This window comes from Chroicocephalus ridibundus, chromosome 4 (genome assembly GCF_963924245.1).
Source record: "Chroicocephalus ridibundus chromosome 4, bChrRid1.1, whole genome shotgun sequence".
Classification (NCBI taxonomy): domain Eukaryota; kingdom Metazoa; phylum Chordata; class Aves; order Charadriiformes; family Laridae; genus Chroicocephalus; species Chroicocephalus ridibundus.
Window position 1 is genome coordinate 38,211,329 of NC_086287.1, and position 19,533 is coordinate 38,230,861.

The 19,533-nt window shown below is 45.8% G+C and overlaps 1 protein-coding gene across 1 annotated transcript; it reads left to right on the forward strand.

Annotated features, from left to right (window-relative positions):
* Positions 1-8,405: 8,405 nt before the first annotated feature.
* Positions 8,406-19,191, forward strand: GREM1 (gremlin 1, DAN family BMP antagonist). The gene is made up of 2 exons (XM_063332324.1): positions 8,406-8,824; positions 15,571-19,191. The coding sequence occupies exon 2, from the start codon at positions 15,572-15,574 to the stop codon at positions 16,124-16,126; it is 555 nt and encodes a 184-aa protein (XP_063188394.1). The 5' UTR covers positions 8,406-8,824; position 15,571; the 3' UTR covers positions 16,127-19,191.
* Positions 19,192-19,533: the final 342 nt, after the last annotated feature.

Consider the following 19,533-nt stretch of genomic DNA (forward strand, 5'->3'; position numbering starts at 1 on the left):
TAAGTTCATGAAGTTTAGCATTCTAATATGCACATCAACTAGAATGCCCTTTAACAGGGGAAAGATGTATATATAAATTATTTTTGGGTCTTTTAGAAAGGCTCGCCTGACTCAGGCCTCTTGGATTGTTGTGTGCGCTTCATTTTATACACTCCGAATAGCCCCACTGAAAACAAAGTCAAGCATCTGGCAAGTCCCTGCAGGATTCGGGTCCGAATCTAAGTTTAGCAAAAAACCCAAGTATGCGCACAAGTCCACCCTTCTTACCAAAGCACTTAACTATCTCTTTGCATTTATGTATATATTTAAAATGCTGTTCAAATCAACAATGACTGCTAAATTGGAGCCTTATCTTTAGTAGTTCTTTTAGATAACCACAACTGGTTAAACACTTCTTTGTCTGCCTTTCGATTTTTTTGTCCACAACAGTGAAAACTTGGCTTATTCACTGGAAATATTTTTTTTTTATATCTTGGAGAATTACAGAAGTTAAAAGGCCTTCTTCCCCATTAAAAGCTTTTAGGAATTTCAAAATGGATGCATTCAAGCACATTGACGCGAAATAGGTGAAAGTTAAAAAATTATGATTTAGCTTCCAAGATTAAGTCGAAGTCTCAACTCCTCTTACTGACTGCATATTTCATGGGAAGTCTGGTACCGAATCAGCTTTATGAGTTTAGGCCAAAATGATTCTGGTGCCTTTGAAAACTCTGTTCCCTGTTGCAGTTTTATAGGTGGGGAAACGGAGTCAAGAGAAAATCAGTGTGAGTGAAAAAAGGAACAGGATGAAAGTGGGGGGTGGAGTGTACTTGTGCCTCTTACACCTCGTCTTCTTCACACAGAGACCATCTAAATAAAAAATAGCAGCGAGGAAGAGTTCAGTTTCTTCCCAGCTGCATTAGTATTCATGCTGAGAAATGGACTAACCAATGCTGGAGCAGTACAACTGTTTAAAGGAGTTCTTTCCTGCCTGTAACGCAGCAGCCATTTTTGTGATGCTGGATATCAACTATGAAATGCAGAAGTTCTACACAGTCTAAATAAGTTGTCATCTCAGCCAAAAACGGGCTTCAGCTCTTTCACTCCTGCAAAGGTGCTTTTTTTTCTCTGCTATTCCGTTTTTACCCAGATGTTGCCAGGAAAAAACAAAAGAACAGATAAGATTTGAAAAGTGACAAGAGGGCAAAGGGATAAAAGAAAAAACCCAAACCAAAACAAAAGCCTTGCAAATCTTCTTACATAATAAAATAGTTCTCCTGCCTCTCCCACTCCTTTTTACTACAGGCAGTAAGTGGCAGAGTCAGCAAAAAAGCCCAGACTTGTAACTTCCACCTGTGTACCTTACCTGCCAGGCTGACATCGAATGCTCTACAGGTGCTGCACAGAAGACCCCACGCTGCAAGGGGGAGACAGCACTCCTCTTCCAAGTAACATAGAATCACAGAATGGTTCAGGTGAGAAGGGACCTTAAAGATCATCTAGTTCCAACCCCCCCTGTCCTGGGCTGGGACACCTCCTGCTAGACCAGGTTGCTCAAAGCCTCATCCAGCCTGGCCTCGAACACTTCCAAGGATGGCGCATCCATGGCTTCCCTGGGCAACCTGTGCCAGTGCCTCACCACCCTCACAGTAAAAAATTTCTTCCTAATATCTGATCTAAATCTCCCCTCTTTCAGTTTAGAACTGTTACCTCTCGTCCAGTTGCTCCACTCCCTGCTAAAGAGTCTCTCCCCATCCTTCCTGTAGGCCCCCTTTAGGTACTGGAAGGCTGCTAGAAGGTGTCCCCGGAGCCTTCTCTTCTCCAGGCTGAACAATCCCAACTCTTTCAGCCTGTCCTCATAGCAGAGGTGCTCCAGCCTTCTGCTCATCTTTGTGGCCCTCCTCTGGACTTGCTCCGACAGGTTCATGTCCTTGCGCTGAGGACTCCAGAGCTGGATGCGGTACTCCAGGTGGGGTCTCACCAGAGCAGAGCAGAGGGGCAGAATCACCTCCCTCGACCTGCTGGCCACGCTTCTTTTGATGCAGCCCAGGATGCGGTTGGCTTTCTGGGCTGCAAGTGCGCATTGCCGGCTCATGTTCATCTCCCAGCCATCCTGAGTTACAGGTGGTTAGACAACACGTTTAACTAACATGCTATCATGTCTGTCACGATAGCAAGAAAGGAGTAAAAAGGACTGATTTGCCAGAACTGTGTATGAGGTATCTATCCATATCTTAAAAGTGTATGTAATCTGTCTAAGATGTTGGGACGCAGTTAAGGTGTGGGAAGGGAGTCTTTTAGTTTTGCAGCATAACTGGGAACTGTATTTCATAGCTGTCGTATCCCTGGAATGAAATATGTAAGCAAATAACACATCGAGCTCCTTAGATACCTCCTTTCATAATAATACCCAGTTACGACTTCAGACTATAAGGGCTATTTATGCTCACACAAACTCAGTTTGCTTAGCTGAGTCACTTCTTGTATCACATTGCTCCAGAGCTGCCCTGAAAGCAAAGCATGTCAGCAAACACCTCCTACAGATTCATGAGACAGAAGAAAAAGAAAAGCAAATGCATGAGGGCAATGGAATTTTTCACGGGTATTTTATGGCTTTCATTTTCTTGGCAAATTCTTCTATAGCCATCAAATACATAAGGTGCATCAAAAAAAAATTGTGAAAAGAGTTATAAAAAGGTTAGCTTGACAAATGATATTTCCTCATTTGGCATGAAGGTTTATATTTGTCCAGCAGTCAAACTTTATCCTAATAAAATAAGCTTTTCTAAAGCACTTTTGAAAAATAGTCACATATGGATTGTGTTATATATGTAGGTGTTTTGAGGCCAGAAAACATATTTTTTGTTCTATGTCTGCAGCACATAGCAGAGTGGAATGCTGGTAGGTGACCATGGCTGTAGGTGCAGAGATCATTACAAGCCCACAACCTGACTCTACATGTAGTATATGCTAAACAAGAAAGCTTTTCAGACATATCGGGCCACCATACTTTTCAGGGCAGGATCCCAAACTTTTAAGTGCTAAAGTTATCCCAAACTTATTTACGTGCTAAAAGCTAGGGATTTTATCTTGAACCCATTCATTCTTTTGATTTGCAGTGTTCTGTTTCTGAACTTTCACAAATTAAACGGGGGTATATTCCTAGATGAAGTGCTATTTTGAAATGAAAAATTTAAAAATACTTCGTTTTCAAAAAAAGCCCCACCCCAAAATAAACATTTTCCCTCGCTTAATTTTCTCTCATTCAGTTGATGAAAATCTATACATTAAAAAGTTGATGCTCTGTCAACCTAAATCTAAAATACTGTTTTTCAATTAGTACAATATTATCCAAATCTTTCTTCTCAGGCTGTGGGGTGGAGCCTCATCCACATGGACATTCATTCTAAAACTCAAATAAGACAAAGATTTAAATTCTTTAAATTAACAGAACTTCGCTAGTCTCAGGTAATTTTTGCACAGTCTCAAGCTTGATTTTTCTAGCCAGTTTTATGAGAAATTTAATTCAATTCAGAATAACCTCAGCCTTTTCTGGCACTATTCTATACGGCTTGATATGAAGTACAATGGTCGGATAAGGCTCAGCTACCCTATTTAAATGAGGGTTTTTTTAATACAATAATCTGTAATAGAATAAATAATGGAGTACCTGAACAAGAGCCATCAGCCAAGGACTGATAGGTTAATAAATTATCTTGAAACCGAAGCCCACAACATCTCCTTCCCTCATCTTATGCCATTTATTACTGTCTACCTACTTAAGGCTGAAGTAAAAAGTGCAAAATATTTTTCCTTGATGTTTTATCGTAAGGCTTTTTGTCCATTACTCTTGGATATATCTAAATCCCACAGGGAACTGGATTCTTTGAGTATCACTTCTTTTCTATGACAAAACATGGGGTTTTTTCCCATGTAAAGCTCCCACACTTGGGTAATAATGTAACAACGGAGCATTTTTATGCACAGCCGATCCAACCCACTCTGCGTATAATCTTGCTTATGCTCCAAGTCATGAATTACGCTGCTCATCTTGCCCATCGAGACAGGAAGATCAGCTGTGTACCCCACCAGAAGGTTGACAATCCCCATAACGGGAAGATATCCCTCATTTCTGTGAACATGCCCTGCAAAATTCATTTCCGAAAAAAGACGTCTCTGCAACTCATACTTCTTTTGTCGCTTCAGATAACAAGTGTGCCAAACTTCGTCACCTCCCACCTCCGCCGGACAGCTTCACATCCCCCTAGGATGGCAGGTGGTGAGCAGCAGGCTGCAGTGGAAGTCAGCACTCGGTTCTAGCCTCCTTACAAGCTCAATAAGAAAAAGTTACGGTTGTGTTGGTGAGACAACTTCTTTATTAACACTTCACTCCCTTATTTTCACAAGATTTTCAGGAGCACCACTGGAATTTTAAAGCGCAAAAAGCACAGCAAAGCATTGCTACCTCTGTATTAACAAGAAGTTGAGGCACGCTAGTAGGTAGGTGCGTACATTCATATTTTCTGCTTTAAAATACATGAATAGTGGTTTGGCATTACTCTTCTTGAGTGTTACCAACAGAAAGGAAACATCTCAAGATGCTGCCATACAAAAAGCACTGAAAACATTAGAGATGGCTGAGTTTTATGTACCCTTTTAGTTTTTCCTCTGTAAATTAGTGCCAGATTCATAGCCCTGTAAACCAAGATCCTTTCCCTCCTTAGCAGAAAATTTCAAAATACCAAGTAAAGCAGTTCAGATGTGCCCTGTCTCTCCCAGCCAGCTTGCCTTACTTCTGGAGGAACCTTTCTAGGAGTGAGAAACATTGGATTTCTAGGTATATTAGGGCCAGATTCTCAGCTGGCATAAATCAGTTACATCTCCCTGAAGTTATTACAAGCTATTCCAATTTACTCAAGAAGAGGATCTGGCCCCTGTCAGTCTTTGGCTTCTCTGCAAAGGCTTTTCATAAGGCGCCAACTGTCCTGGCAGTGAGGATATATTGAGTAGCGCTCAAAGTTAGCAGTAGCAGACAGGAGCTCAGCCCAATAACATTTTTTCTCTGCAAGAATTAAGTACAGCACTTCTTTTAAGCTTAAAACAATTCTTACTGTTCCACTAAAACAAAGAACAACTCACACAGCGAATACCAGCAAGAAACGGGAGAGGAAATTTGAAAGAAAAAAAAAAAGCCCAACAAAACAATAGCAAATGGGTAGTTGAATCCAGCCAGGTTCATAGTATACTCTGTTACTGCCCCATGACATTGAAGCTCTTAATCTCAGACCTACGTCACAAAAATATGCATATTCCCATAGGCCTCTTTTATACAATATAATTATATAAAATTTCCCCATCAGTATTCCAGTTCCAATTAGCAGCACTAGTGAGCATCAACAGAATTTCAAGTGTGGAGGAAAGGGCAGTATTTTCTTTTAAGCAGTGGGGACTTTTTAAGCCAGAAGGTAGCAGAACGTCATCTGTGGTTGGGATCTGACCAGCAGAGCTGAACCTTTGGAGTAAACTCAGGGAATCATAGATGTTAAAGAATCCAGCAGTACAAGGAATACAAACTTCCAAGCTGGAAATTATCTGGATACCTGATGTTAAAAGAACAATGAGGAAAAAGATGTCTTGCCTCCACCTTCCACCTCCCTCAACCACAAAGAAATAAAAATAGACATAAATAAATGTTTCTTCTTTTTTGCCAAGTCTTTTTAAATTTTTTTTATTTCTTCCCTCATTCAGTCCAAGGAATTACTTACCGTTACAATTATTTACCTTGTTGGTACCTAACTGGTTTATTTTTCTGAAAGAGCAGGCAAACTCTTGCAGGAATAATTCTTCTTTCCACCCATCAGAGAAATCTGAAAAATTGTCTTGCTGGACTCAAGATGTTAATGCCTACTTGAAACTCTGGATTAAACTGAGTGAAAAACAAGCGGATGGGGAAATATGGTGCAGAACATTCAGCCACAAGAAATAGAAAGAGGTCTTGAGGAGGCAACACATCTTCCACACCTGGAGATGCCTCCTGAAGGGTTTCTTTGTTTGTCTTAAGTCAGACTGAGATCTATTCCAGATCAGCCTCTCGGGCTAGATGCTTGACTGCAGCAAAGCTTAAGCAGAGATGACTGCTCTGCCACAGATGCCCAGAAGTATCATCATCTTGGAAGGTCAATGCCAGAGCAGCATGTAAGCTACATCCCAGAAAAATACAGCAGAGAGGCAGCTTGCCCGCAGGCCAGCAGCAATGCCTGGAAGTGCATGCAGTGCCAGTGCCATCATCAGGCACCAACAGGAGCTCAGAGCAGCCACAAGAAAACACCTCCTCCAGCACCAAATGCCTGGACCATGGCCCTGGGAAAGGAGCAGGCCCCCAGGCCCCCAGCCCAGCTCTAGGACAGGTAATCGGAGTGAGAGACGGAGAGCAGAAAAGGGGTGAATAGACCTCTTCCCTACACATCAGTACAACTACTTAACAGAAGAAAAAGAGAAGGAGCACAAAGTCTGAGAACATACTGAGAGGTGGGAATTGGGACTTCTTCTCCGGATTCACAAAGGAAGGACCCCAGTTAATTAAAAACATCTATTAATTTTAATAGCAGATTTTTCAGTAAAATAACAAAAAATCCTAAAAGTTCCCTAGGCCTCTCCTTCCATCCATCTAGATGTCATTTGCTGTGATGCTTTGCCAATAATCCTTCCCCCTTTCATTGTATTTGAATTTCAGTGGCCCCTGCTCACCAACACATTTTCTCTCTCATGCTGCCACCTACCACTGTGCTACAGTTGCTTGCCCTGTTGCTTCTGCAGCATTTCTACGTGCTACTGGTCAAGTAATTGAAGTGATTATTTTTCAACAAGCTATTGGTAAGTGTGTTTGTGAATTACAGCAACGGGCATAATTTACTACCTTGCTGGAGACTGACCTATGTAACTGGCACTAAGTGGAGCTGTGCTTTGCCCTTAGCAAAGAGCAAGCTGCTGCGAAGTACTGTGAAAAGTCAGAAACCTGGCACCTTGCCTGACCCTGGCATCCCTAACGTAGCAGATCCTTTCATTTTTAATTCGCCTTCCCCATCTGCAAAACCAGGGACAATACAAATCTCCGTTTGTCAGGTGGGACCTGGGGGTCTCCGAGGCCCAAGGTGGGGGCTGACTACCAGGGCTGGGTCACGGAGGTGGGAGGCTGGTTTGGTTCGCAGGCAGTAATTCGTGCCAGACAGTCAGGGGAAAACAAACGGGTGGTCGCAGCACCACCTGCACGGCCAGGGTCCACCGCAGGGCACTTCTCTTGGCTTCGCTTCGTGCTGGGTGATGCCCGCCGCTGGAAGCGGCAGCTGACGAAAGTCTCAGTTTAATTAGCAAGCCCAAAGGTCAACGCGTATTTCGGGGGCTGCTCCTGCTCGTAATGACTTGGTCCCTCGGTAGCGTTGCAACCCTCCGTGCTAAAAAATCCCGTGGAAGGCGAGCGCCGGTTCTGGAGCGCCTGCAGGCACCGGCGGAGGTGCGGGATGCCACTGCGGGGCTGCGAGGTCCCCTCGCCCCCCAGGGCTCTGCCCCTGGGTGTCCCCAACCCCACGCTGGCCGCATACCCGGGCTAAGCTTCGGGCATCCGCAGGGCGTAGCGGCTCCCCCCGGTTACGGCTGCGAAGGGCTCGGTCCGCAAAGACGCTCAGTTCCCCCCCCGCCCCGGTTTTTGCCCAACTCCGAGCCACCCCGGGGATGCCGTGGGGGCTGGCCCGGGCACGGCGGCCGCCCTGCCGAGGGGGTCCGGAGCGGCGAGTCCCTCCGCGTCCGCACCGACGGGCGGGCGGCTCCGGCTGCCTCCGCGCTCAGCCGGGGCGGGACGGGACGCGCCGCGCCGCTAGTTCGCCGTCCCTGCCCTTCGCGGGACGCCTGAGGAGCCCGCAGCCCTCTGAGAGACGCAGTGACGGGAGGGGAAAAAGCCACCCGAGGTGTCCCGCCTCTTGCGGGACAAAAAAAAAAATAAAAAAAAATAAAAAAAAAATCATCTCACTGGTAGAGAGCTATAAGCGCGACTGCGGACCGGGACCCACAGTTTAACACCCTCCTCCTGCACACATACACACAGGGTTGGGTTTTTTTTTTGCCAAAGCTGCGTAATTGTCGGCATATTTGCAGAAGGCAAACCTTAGCAATGCCAATTTTGTAACAGGGAGGGCCGGAAAGGTGGCTGCCAACCCTCCTGGCCAAGGCAAGCCGGTCAGGGGCTCCCCGCGGCGGCTCCGCTGCGGGACCGCTGGCCCGGCCGGCGCTGGGGCAGGGAAGCGGCCCATCAGCCCAGCCCGCGGCCCCGGGCAGCCTGCAGGGAAGGGCAGCGGAGGAGGGGGGGTGGGGGGTGGGTGGGGGATTTAACTCTTCTTAAATGTCATACTTTAATGGGGATGGAAAATGTGAATTTTCTGTGCATTCCAGGAACAATTCCTTGGGGTGGTGACCTTTAGCACCGATTCTCTTAAGAGAGGAAAGTAGTCGAGTGTTTATCTGGATGACTGAAAGCTTTCCCTGGTGGAAGTTTATGGAAGTGTTAAAGGGGGCGGATAACACGGGCTTTGGAGGCGCTTGTCCAATGATCTGGAGGGGCTTGGAGAGCAGATCTCAGCTGGCAGACATTTAAATGGGAGACAGCTCGGCGCTGCTGCAATTTGTAGGCAGGATCCGAGACTCTCTCTCTATGGACTCCCGGGCAGCTCCGGGCTCCCACGCCACCCGCTCCGCCGAGTGACCCGCCGGGCAGAGCCCCGCAGAGCCCCAGGCCCCGCCGAGGAGCCGCCGCCGCCGAGCCGGGCCCCGCCGAGGAGCCGCCGCCGCCGCGCAGGTGAGCCGGGACGCGCCGCGCTGCGCGCACTCGCAGCGGGGGCGCAAACGGGTCCTGCAGCTGCGGAGTTCGGCCGGTCTCTGTGGGAGGCAAAATTTTAATCTCTCTATCCTACCTTCGGGGAGGGAGAAGGGGAGGAGCCGTTCATCGGTGTCTAGCAAAACTCCTGGGCGCCTCGGTTTTGCAGAGGGTGACACCCGTCCCTCCCGTCAGCGGCAGCGAGGCGGGCACCGACATTTCCGCTGCTGTGCTGGGGATTAGGGCGCCGTTACATCTCTCTGCCCTGACAAGAGCAGGGATTGCAAAAGCCCCGTTAGCTCTGCCTCTCATCTCCGCCTACAGCATCACTCCCGACAAATTGGATTCGGCGCCCACCCGACACACGGCAAAATCCCGGCCCGGCCTCTGCGCGGAGCGGGGCGGGGGCAGCTCCCCAGGTGCCGGCCCCGTCCCCTCCCGTCCCATGCCGACGAGCTGCCCCTCTACGAGACCGCGCAGCCCCCGGCTCTGCCCCGTCCCGCCTTTGCAAACCTCTGCTCCTCCGCCGAGCGTGCGCCAGCGCCTCCAGGAGCTCCCCGGGGCGGGGGCCGTCCCGCCCGGGGGAGCCGCTGTGTGCCGGCGGGGTCGGGCGCCGCGGAGCGGAGGGTCTGCACCGGCAGCGCGCCCGCGGGCAGCGCCACGCGTCCCGCACCGCGCGTCCTCGGGCGCCGTCGGGCAGGACGGACCGCGGCTCCGGCGCCTCTCCGCCTTCCCCTCCGTCGCCTCCCCGTCCTGCCCTCCCACCTGACTCGGAGCCAGGGGCGTTTTGCCGCCCCGACGGCTCCCTGCATCCGTCGGCCACCGCTCCCCTTCCCCGCACCGACAGGCCCCGGGCTCGACCCGGCTCGGCCGGAGCTGCGGCGCGACCTGGCGCTGGGCTTTTCGCTCCGGGACGGCGCTTGTTTACTCGCCCCGTCCGTTTTAATGCGATCCCTCGGGGGCTCGAGAGTCACTTCCAGGGAGCTCGTCCTCCGTTGGGTAAGCCGAGACGGCGGCCGCCCCCCGGAGGGGCGGGGGGGGCGACACCCGGGCGGTGTCGCCAGCCGCGGCGACAAGCGTCCGCGCCCGCGGAGAGCCGCTCCCGGCCGGGCCGAGCCGAGCTGACCCGAGCCGACAGCCTCTCCGCGCCGACGGCCGCCGGTAGTCCCGCAGCGCACCCGGGCTGCGCCCAGCGACAGCCCCGTCGCACCTCGGCGGGTTGGGAAGGTGCGCGGCCCCCCGCATCCCGCCGCGCTGCGCTGTCCCGGTCCGCTCTTCTGAGCCGTAAGGTCCCTCCCCGGCCGTCAGCCGCTCCGGGTGTCCCTCTCCTGGCTCCCCTCGGTGAAAGGATCGCGAGTGAACCCCGTTTCGCTCGTCGGGGCTGAAATCCCGTGCAGGGGAAACCTCTTCTTGCATAGACAAGGGCTCTGAAACACCGCGGTGCGTTTGGCTCGCCCCGTCTGCTGAAAAGGTGCGGGGTTTAGTTACCCGTGGTGTGAGACGCGCGGAGACCTTCGGGTCCAGCGCCGGTAACCCCGAGCCAGAGCTGGCCCTGAGCGACCCCCGGGGATGCGTGATGTGCAGACCGCTGCTCTCCTGCCCCGCTCCTCGCTGCGCCGAAAAAGCCCGTGAGTCACCCACGGGCCTGCGGTGGAGGCCGTGTATCAGTGATAAAGGGCGCCAGTGCCCGCAGCTTTCTGCTCCTCTTTAGGATTTAGTCCCAAGCTGCGCGAAAGCGTTTATTTTTCTCTCGGCGGTGTCACCCAGAAACACGTAGTTTCTCCTGAAGACTTTCTCCTTTTCGGTACGCATGACTGTGTGCAGCAGCAAAATTATTCTGCTGTTTTGGGGGCTCCATGAGCAAATCTGCCTGAAAGGAGTTTCGCTCTGGGGAGCGGAGCTGTCAGGCTGCGTGGGCGTCTTCAGGGCAAGTCTAATTGGGGTTTGGTACCAGCCATGCTCACTATGATGTTCAACCTCCCTGTAGTCCCGTAGGATGTCTTACAGAGAGATGCTTTCTTAAAGGGAGAATTCTCAAAGCTTCAAAGTTCTCTTTTTCTTTTTTCTTTTTTTTTTTTAATTGCTGCCTACACTCATTACGTGTCTCAAAAAAAAAAGCCATCTCCATGACTTGCAAGAAGAAATTATCTGAAATGTAAATGTATCCAAATTCTACCAAACAGAGATGTTAGTTTTGCTGTCTTGATCTCAGAAAAAAACCATTATTGTTCTCTGGGAACTGCCATTGCCATGCCTTTTTGTATATTTAAAAATACAGATCTATGAACTATGAAAACATTACATAAGACTATTTCTGTAATTTGTATATTATAAGCCAGGCATAAAATTATTGTGATCCTTTGGGACATAAACCACTTCAATTTTCTCAGTAGTCAAAGGGTTGTGTTTTGCCTCTTTCTTTCACTGGTATTTGAAGCCCACCAAATACATTTATGTTTTTTTAGCTCTTTGTCAGATTATTTTTCATGTTTTCTGTGAAGCATATGAGTCCATGGCTCATCATAATATTTTCCTAGGAAATATGGTTCACAGATGAAATTATGGTCCTGCTGAGGTCTGTGAGAATTTTGCTGTATATTTCAACAGAACCAGGATTCCATCCAGTTCTTTTAAACAAGTTGCTTTGTGCTAAAAATTTCAGTAATAACTTTCTGACTCTGCTTGGGAACTCACAGGGAAGTGCTGTTTATGAACCGACATGTGGAGATCCTTAATTTATAGCAGCAAATGTATAAACAAAAAAATTACAGCTCTAATTGTATGAAATAATAAACCTGAAAGTGTTTACACTTCTCTCTGAACAGTTGCTAGTATTAATCCACAAAATTCCTAATCTGTTTTAGATGCTGAGATCCCAGGCTCTAGATAAACCACATATGAGGTGATAGGACTGTTAGGGCCCAATTCTGCTCCTGTTTGAAGTCAGCAATAAAATTTCTCTTGGCTTTAGGACTAAGAGCTTACAGATGATGAAAAGTAGAACTCTTCTTAGCAGGGAAATATGGAAAAAATGATTTTTGGAGTATTTTGTTACTTTTAAAAAGTAAACAGTAATTCTATTGTATGTCTCTAGATCTGAATGAAGTAAGTGGGAATTGACCCAGGCATTTTGGTTGTAGTAGTCAGTTTGTTCAAAGGATTCGCAAATGGATTCTCAGAAGGATTTCTGGTTATGCCAATGCCTCTGTAACAGCCGGTATCAAGTACGGAAAATTTTGCAGACATTTGGAATATAAGATTTTACAGCCTGATTCCTCACAGCTCCTACACAAGCTCCAGAGTTATTACATCTGCAGAGTTATGGCTGTGACAAGGAAAAAAAACATTTACTTGAAGAGAGATTTCTTTTTGGTAAAACTTTGGGTATAGTAATACCGATTTAGCTACCTGTACTCTTCTGTGTTCTTTTTTTTTCCCTTTTTCAGTAATTAAAGAAAAAACTGTTAAGAAAATTCACAAACACTAATTTATAGATGGATGAGCCACTCTCGTTCCTAATGTAAGCAAACAGAGGTGGTGTCTTCTCTCATAAGCAAATGAATTGCCTTGGGACAAGAGGTGGTGCAGAATGCCCACACTGCATTTTGGCTGCTTTCCTTATTGAGGCATACCACATCATTTCCCTGTGTATTTTGCATTTTTAAAAAATAATCTTAATTTCTTAAATAAACGTTTAATAAGTTACTATTAAAAGAAGGTCCTGCTTGAGCTGCTGTGGGGGTCATGAAGTTCACACAGCCTCTTCTGCGGGTCTACGTTTAAGCTGTATTTCTCCCTAAATGATTGGATTACTTTTACTTTTAGACGTGTGCTTTGGAAGTGACCATAACAAATGGTTTTGCTGAGTTACTAATTTTCACTTGAATCACAGTCTCTTTTATGAGCATGTAATACAGCTTCCCCCGGTTTAGGACTATATTGAAACACATGATTGCATTTCCTTAGGGTTAAGCACATGCTTAATAAAGATGCATGAATCTAGGATAGAGATCTTACAATAGTAAATATTACCATCAAATTTTCCCCAAATTCTCATCCCAAAGTACACCTCATTTTCACATAACTAGACCTTACTGTGTCATCAATCGCACATTGACACCCGCCCCCCCAAAAAAAAACCCAAACACAAAACCCAAACGTGAAGCAATGTGGAGATCATCAGTTTTAGAAATAAAAGTAGTCCAGGAATATGCATGTTGGTGGAACTTCAGCTCAGTTATGGGACACTAAACAAACACCTGAAGTTTCCTGGCACTGCTTATAAACTAGTAATTTATTTTCAGGTCCATGCAATGACTTTTTTTTTTTTTTCTTTTAAGGCTCTGGCACCATGTTGAGTAAACAAAGTGCATATTAAAATACTGTCTAAATACAGCATGGGTATACAGTCGCCGGGGAAATAGGAATAGTTTTGGAAGGAGTCATTCTGGTCTCTTGAGGAAATAAGCGGTGGTTTATAACTCATTTTTAAAAATTATTTTAAAGACAAAATTCAATTTTAAAATGTTTAAATAACATTCAGGTTGTAACAGAAATGGGGAAAAAACAGCAAATGCGAAGTCCAGGCTGACACTTGAAATTATGCTGCATTAGTCTTCAGTTAGAATGCCCAACTTTTTTTATGTGCTCTGTGTCAGAGCCTTAAGGTTATTAAAATTGCATGTTCTGTACCATATTTCATTTAGATATTAAAAGCAGCCCTTCCAAGTTGTCTGTTGGAGCCGGCAATAGTGTCATTCTTACATCCCTCCCTCGAAGCCTGAGGCTTCTGCCAAGCGTGGGACATAATGGTGCATAAGCATAAATGAATAAAATGAATGCATATATTTATCATGCGTGTTATGCGTGTTAAACTCCAGGTGCTCTAACAATCTGTAGACAAATACTCAAAATATTAGATCCCCAAGCAAATCCCTGGATGCAATGGAAACCCCCTATGATACTTTTCCACTCCAGTAATTCTTTTCCCAGTCCATTCGGTGAGAAGCGCTTTTGGAACAGCGTAATGTAGCGTTTATTTTCTCCGTGTGTCTGGAAAGACCTAGTAACTGAGAAATTAACAGTTATCTTTTATAGCAAATGGTACTTACCCTCAGCCTTTACTGAGTCTCTAGGTGGCCCTTCCAGCGTTGGCATTTGGCTGCTTTCCTGCCTAGTTGTGTGGTCTCAGGCGGAGCGGATAAAGCTGTCCAGAACGGTGCCCGTGGTTTCACATGTGTTTCTTGGGTAGTAACACAAGCAGGACTCTCAAATGCTAATTTGTTCCTTACTGATAAAATGAGTCAAGTAAGGGACACAACTGCAGCACTCCAAGCAGGTAGAAGACACCAACGTCCTCATTTGTTTTATTTCGTTTTTTTTTTCCACAGTTCTTCCCCTTTTTAATGCATGTGCCTCTTGGCAGTTCTGCTGTTTTATGGGGTTTTTGCGAGCAGTTGCTCATTTCTGGTGGTTTCTTCCAAGCTCCCCATGGGGAGGGTTCCCTGAGAGCCTCATTCCCCGATCTGCCTCTCTTACTGCCACATCCCTTGCTTTCCAGAACAACACGGAGACCACGGTACTTCTGGAAGGGGGGAAAGTGTGAGAGCTGATGAGCTTCTTCCCAACTGGTTGGTGTCTTGAGCTGACTGAGCAGTCAAAAGAGCTCAGAGCTTTGGGAAGCAGCAGAAATGGTGGAATAAGGGAGGCAAGAAAGGCTGTTGCTACGCTAGTAATTAGGCTTGGGGCAGGGCTGCTGTTTTGCAGAACCTGGTAGTTTCTGCTCACCGCGCTTTTTGAAGGAGTTTCTTTGTGTGTGCACAACCTACAGTCTTTTCTGATACTGATACCTCATGATACTTAATGTCGTATATGAAACTCTGCTGTCCTCGTATGTCATTTCAATATCACGCTGTATATAATGAATAAAATTCAGAGAGTTGAAAAATTCTTAACATTGTGACTGCATCTGTGTAACGTCTGTTAAGGATTCAAAGTAATGCGGGAAAAGGTGTAATTTGAAATTACAGCTGCATTTCTTTTAACCTATGCCTAAATATTCTCTGATGTGAGCTGCCTGTCTTGTTGCACATCTCTTACCTTAAGCTTCATTACACTCAGACGCATTGGGCCAATTCAGAGGAGCAATGGGACAGAGCTTGGGCTGCTGTAACTCCCACAACAGGTGGATACAGCATGCACATTATGTTCTGGATGTACATTATTCAAGAAGCTGTACAGAGCTTCCGAGTCCGACTGAGGAACACATAGCTGCACTGGATCTCCTGAGTCAAAGAGTTTAGTCCTCTGCTATTTCAGGTAGCTATGTCATATAAATCCTTGTGTAGCATGAAATCTGTTCTTCCACCAGTGTAAATCAGGCGCAACATTCCTAATGTCAGTGAGCTGTAAGTAGGGAATGAGAACTCTTAACTAGGGTAATATGCATAGAGAAAAGAGCTGGAAAAAGAGGCACGCTACACAAGATGAAATTCTGTTTGGACTTACTGTACCCTCTGACTTTCAATCACCATACATTAAAGCTTTTGTCACTTGGTAATTTGGAAACTGCTTTCCAGCTGCTAAAGGCAAAATGCTTATCTTTTATAACTGCGTGTGCACACGCACACATATTTCTTTTATGGAACTGAAAATTTACTGTATACCTGACTTCTGTTGAAATCTGAAACCCACAACTCTGCTTTATTCCCTCAACTTTCTCCATATAGGATGGTCCGCACACTGTATGCCGTCGGCGCTGTGTTTCTTCTGATGGGATTTCTGCTACCGGCAGCAGAAGGGAGAAAGAGGAACCGTGGATCTCAAGGTGCTATCCCTCCTCCCGACAAAGATCAGCCCAATGATTCGGAGCAAATGCAGACGCAGCAGCAGTCAGGCTCTCGGCATCGAGAACGAGGAAAAGGCACCTCGATGCCTGCTGAAGAGGTGCTGGAGTCTAGTCAGGAGGCATTGCACATCACTGAGCGCAAATATCTAAAGCGGGACTGGTGTAAAACGCAACCCCTCAAACAAACTATCCACGAAGAAGGCTGCAACAGTCGTACCATCATCAACAGGTTCTGCTATGGCCAGTGCAATTCCTTCTACATCCCCAGGCACGTCCGTAAAGAGGAAGGCTCCTTCCAATCGTGTTCCTTCTGCAAGCCCAAGAAATTCACCACCATGACTGTTACACTCAATTGCCCTGAGCTTCAGCCCCCAAGAAAGAAGAAAAGAATCACCCGAGTTAAGGAATGCCGGTGTATATCTATTGACTTGGACTAAACTGAGTAAAATGTGGTACCGATTGCACTCTGACTGTGCGCAATCCTTGCCAGCGTGAGAGTGAGTGGCATGAACTAGCGTACCTTTGGGGCTGGACAAAATTGTGAATTACCTAAAACAAGAAAAAAAAGAACAAAAAAACCAAGAAAAAAATTGATGTAAGGGAAGGGCACGCATGTGTATGTTTGTGTGTAAGAGAGAAAATGGATGTGTACAAGCAAATATATGAATGTTCACTATGAGAAAAAAATTTAACAGGGGTCTGAAATATTAAAAAAATCTATTTACCTGCAGTCATGAATTAGGTTTCCTAGTGTATATTCACATTTTTGCCGCTTGCTGTGAAAGTGGAGCTGTGGCTTTTGCTAATGTCCACCTGCCGTGCTATTTGCTTTTACTGTATTAAGAGAAACATCAAAGCGAGAGGACAATATATTTGAAAGCATGAATCTATTCTTACATAAGAAGTAGGCAAAAAGCAGTTTAAAGCATAGCAAAACCATCACTGAAAATAGCAGCTGTATCAAGAGTTTGTATGCTTCTTCCAAAACGTAACTGTAATCCAAAAGCCATGTCTGGAGAACAATGGGAGTGTTGAAAAGTCACTATAGGTGGATGGAAAACAGAGCTGCGGCAAGTTAGAAAGCAAAAGGCCGAAGTAAGTAGACAGGGTGAGTACAAAAGGGAGTAGAAAAAGGGAAGATACATAAATAGGAAGACACGGAGGAAGAGATACTGTCTTCTGTTTATGTTTTGCTTTAATTTATATACCTAGTCATATATTACATAAATTAAAGAGAAACTATATACAAGGCTATAAATATACTTCTGAATTCTAATGGCTCTCTAGCTCAATCAAAACCCATTCTCGTGCCACTAGATCCATTTGATGTCTCGTATTTCTGATATCAGTTATTCTTCATATCTACATATATATGTATATGCAGTATCTTTTAGTCCTTGGTATCTATACATACATGCAATGAGCATGCGTACTCCATTGTGCGTATCTGAACCCTCTCCTTTTCTTTTTCACACACGTACATAAAAACCATACATAACCGCAGCACAAAAATCTTGCTAACCAAGATCAAGTACAGAATGGCAGTAATTTAGTACATAAAGAGCAAAGCAAAAATTAAAACAAGCATCATGTGACTGCAAATGCAATAACCACACAAGAGACAAAAGACACGACATTCATGACTAGTAAACATTGCATTGTTATTGTTATTTTAGCTTTGCCACAGGCATGCAGTTTGTTGAAAAAGAGATGCAGAACTTTGCCAGCAATAATCCTCTTTTTATATCTTTTACCACAGACTTGCATTTAAGCTGGATTTGGACTAAGTAAAGAGAATTTCCTGAAAATTAAGGGCTAACTGCCCCTCTCATTTGGGGGGAAAAAACATAAAAGGGGACATGTTACTTCCAATGGCTTGATGAATCTCACCTGTGAGGTTATTCCACCTTTTTTTTTCCTTCAGGATTAGGAGCTTAAACTTGATCAGGGCTGTAGGATTTGGCAAGAGCACAGAAGGTCCTGCAAAAGAAGTTGTTTTAGCGAGGTGGGCCCTGGGCCACGGGACCCGAGAGGCAGCCCTTCCGTGCAAGTTGCCTTTGCTCTCCGGGGCGCTCCGTGGGAAGCCTGGGGGTTGTCTCCTCGCTGGCTGCATCTCACGCGGCACGGTGTGCAGGCTGCTTAGGCTGTCCTGGCTGCTGGCTTTGCAAGGTGGTGAAGAGCTCAGAGGGTGCTGCACATCTTCCTGCCCGTGCCCGTGCCCGTGCCCGTGCCTGTGCCTGCATGGCCCCGACAGCCCATCCTGTCCGGCGGGGTACCGAAAGAAAGGCATATTCCTACGCTGGAGTCAGTACCGGGCTGGAAAGCATCACTGATGTGAGTGAAATGGGAGTTAGGTCCATGTTAATTGTACGATGGGGCTTGGATAGTCCAGGACTCAGTTTCCCCATTCAGCAGCAGCACTCTCTAGTCCCCACCGTCGCTGCAACTTTCCCTCCGGCACCAGGTGCCTCTCCCAGCCACAAGGTGATCACCTTGACAGTGTTTCCGTCCGCTGAACGCTGAGGAAGACAATTCTGCTCTTACTAGTATGTCCAAAGGGAAAAATGTCACAGATGCACCCCGTGTGCGGTCATTCTATTAGATGCCCCAGCTGTTACACAGTACATCACACAGTTATTGGCGATATCCTGCATCTCTGCAATGAATATACTTTTACTGTAAAATCCACTGCTGTGAGGTCTGCATTTGTAAGATTAAGAGATTGCAACTCGTTGATTGATATTATTAAAATGCATTTCATCTGGTGTACTCTCACTCAGCAGGTTTGACACATTTCTTCATGGATTTTAAAATCCAGTTTTAAAATCTGGAATTACAGGAGGTAGATTTCCACTGTGTGGAATGTGAATAGTTAAACAGAAAGATATGGATATTTAATGTTATTATTAATTCAAATCCTCTTTCACTGATAATAGGCAGGGGTTGTTTTCCTTTAAATTACTTTTTTGAGTTGGTTTGCAGGGGAAAGGGCCAATCTCAGTCGCTGCTGGAAGTTTTGTACTAGCTAGGGTTTCTGTTCAAGAAATGGGCACACCTTAAGAATGAGGGGTTTTTTTCTTCACGTGAAGATGACAGCAAAACTCTCATTGTCTTTTACAGCGATGGGATTTCATCCTAGGCTGCCATGCCCCTGAACCCTTAGCCGTTGAGCAAAGCTTCAGACATTACTGACTCCTTTATTTAAGATTAGGCTGGCGTTCTGAAGGAACATTGATAAAAGCTTTACAAATCTTTATGTTCCAAAACAGCCTGTGCATAGATCATGACGGAACCCCCCTTGAGGCAGATCCCCCCCCCCATATGTAAATTTTATACAAAGAACTTTTATGAATTGCTAGTTATTGCCTGAGAGTAAGAAAGTTCTGCTAACTTACAATTATACGAGATATTTAATATCAACCACAATATGTATTTAAATGTCTGCTTTATTCTAAAAACAATGGACTATATAACCTAAGGCTGCAGTATTTTCATGCTCGGTCTCACAAAGCAAAACTTGGTTTAAAATGAAGTTTTAATTATTTTGTAACTGAATAGAATTGGAGTTTTTTCTTCCCAGCATTTTGTACGTCATTTTAACTACTAGTAACAAATAAATAAAATATCTTCTCCAGCCCATGTCTATTGTTGTTTGTTGGTTTTGTTGGTTTTGGGCTTTTTTGCTTTTTTTTTTTTTATTTCTTCCTTAAGTTTCCAGCTCTTTCTGGATCTGTTGTACTTTACTCTGACTTCTGTGGTTTCTCCTAATTATAAAAGGGCTTACATTATGACAATGAGACACAGAGACAAGCAATGGCACCATCATTCAACACGGCTACTTCAA

What these genes read in the sequence shown, in the direction of transcription:
- GREM1 (XM_063332324.1), top strand. Translation starts at nt 15,572, where the DNA reads ATGGTCCGCACACTGTATGCCGTCGGCGCTGTGTTTCTTCTGATGGGA.